The 1,885-nt window shown below is 48.8% G+C and overlaps 1 protein-coding gene across 1 annotated transcript in view; it reads left to right on the top strand.

Annotated features, from left to right (window-relative positions):
- Positions 1-1,517, top strand: part of LbAMT2.3a (ammonium transporter) — a gene marked incomplete at both ends in the record, with an annotated part of 3,553 nt that extends 2,036 nt beyond the window's left edge. The window contains 5 exons of the mRNA XM_001887483.1: positions 33-320; positions 376-501; positions 552-839; positions 888-1,192; positions 1,245-1,517. Coding sequence (XP_001887518.1) covers positions 33-320; positions 376-501; positions 552-839; positions 888-1,192; positions 1,245-1,517 — 1,280 coding nt within the window. The remainder of the gene's footprint in view (positions 1-32; positions 321-375; positions 502-551; positions 840-887; positions 1,193-1,244) is intronic.
- Positions 1,518-1,885: the final 368 nt, after the last annotated feature.

Raw genomic sequence — 1,885 nt, 5'->3', positions numbered from 1 at the left:
TTGGGGTTATTCCTTGGGTTTTTCACCCACAGCCACCAGTGGTTTTGTTGGAAACCTAAGAAATTTCGGCCTCATGAAAGTATTGGGAGAACCATCTCCAGGAACACCGCTGCTCCCCGACATCCTATACAGTTTTTTTCAGATGGAGTTTGCTTGCGTCACGGCAGGCATTTTAGTAGGGGGCGTCGCTGAGCGTGGCAGAGTCATGCCTGCAATGGTCTTCATTTTTATATGGATGACCCTCGTATATTGTCCTCTAGTCTGTTGGGTATGGAGCGCTAATGGGTGGGCCGCTAAGTGGGGTGTTCTCGATTTCGCAGGTGAGCAGGTTATGCAACTGTTCAATGTTCTAAAGTGACAGTCCTTTTTCATTAGGCGGAGGTCCAGTCGAGATTGGCAGTGGTATGGGTGGCCTTGCGTACTCGTGGGTTCTTGGCCGAAGACAAAAGCGGGAATTAATCAATTTCCGACCTCATAACGTTTCGTTGGTTGGACTTGGCAGTGCGTCGTTTGAACTATTTTATGTGTGATATTCGGCTGACTGCGCATAGCTTCGTTGCTATGGTTTGGGTGGATCGGCTTCAACGGAGGTAGCGCCTTCGGAGCAAACCTCCGCGCCATTTTCGCAGTTTGGAATTCGATGATAGCCGCCGCCTTTGGAGGGATCGTCTGGTGTTTGCTGGATTACCGAATCAACCGGCGCTGGAGTATGGTGGGCCTTTGCTCTGGAACTATTGCCGGTCTGGTGGCAGCAACCCCGTCTTCGGGTTATCTGCATCCATGGGCGTCTGTCATCGTCGGCGTCGTATCTGGAGTTTTGTGTAATTTTGCAACGAAATGTAAGTTTTGGTAGCCGGGGTCAGCATCATGGTTCTTACATATTACAGTGAAATTTCTGTTCCATGTCGATGACGCATTGGACCTTTTCGCTGAACACGCCATAGGTGGAATTATTGGACTCCTGTTCAACTCTTTCTTCGCCTCTTCAACGATCATGGCAATGGACGGCGTGACCACCGCCGTTCCCGACGAATGGGTAAAGCAGCTGTATAAACAATTTGCTTACATCTGTGCTACGTCCGCCTATACTTTCGTCTTCACCGCCCTTATAGCCAAGACCGTGGACGCCATTCCCGGTTTGAGCCTGCGGTGTACGAAACAAGACGAGATTCTTGGTATGGATGAAGTCGAGGTACGCCAAATGTCGCACCGTAACCAAAAGTCTCCCTCACATGACAACACAGATTGGAGAGTTCGCCACGGATTATATTGAAATTCGCCGGGACGTCACAGACAAAACATTCTTTTTGGAAGAGTTGAAGAAGCGAAAGTCATTTGTCGTGAAGGCCGAAATGCATGAGCTGCCAAATCTTTCCTCTAAAAACCCCACGGCAGAACAACAAGCGAATTATAGTCCTCACCAGGATGACTCCAAATCCAATTTTTCTTGTCAAAACGATCCGAACCAAATCCAAGAGGTCGACATCGAAAAGCTCAGTCACTATGTCGTTGCCTGACGGATATAAGAGTAGGGGTTGGCAATCATTTACGAATCACGACGGCGTGAAACGACTGGCTTTTTCGAATGACATGGCTTTTCATGAACGGATGGAGTGGAGACGACGTGGGTATCGAAACTGCAACGGGGTGGGACTCATCAGTGAATAGGGCTGCATTGAAAGTCAGGGGGGAGGAGATTAGGCATGGGCAGAGCGCTGGGCAGAAGGTTAACTTGTGTTCGTTTTCGTCCTCTTCACGGCCTTGCCTTCTGCGAGAGTTGGATCTGAAACGAGGCTTCCGTCTATTTGTTATCCGATAAGCACTTTTTAAAGATTTTTGTATGTAACGCAGTTTGTTCATAGGGGTAGCGAAACAGTCACATGAC

The sequence above is a fragment of the Laccaria bicolor genome, genomic scaffold (genome assembly GCF_000143565.1).
Source record: "Laccaria bicolor S238N-H82 LACBIscaffold_45 genomic scaffold, whole genome shotgun sequence".
Lineage (NCBI taxonomy): Eukaryota > Fungi > Basidiomycota > Agaricomycetes > Agaricales > Hydnangiaceae > Laccaria > Laccaria bicolor.
This window is presented reverse-complemented; position numbering and strand designations above follow the sequence as displayed.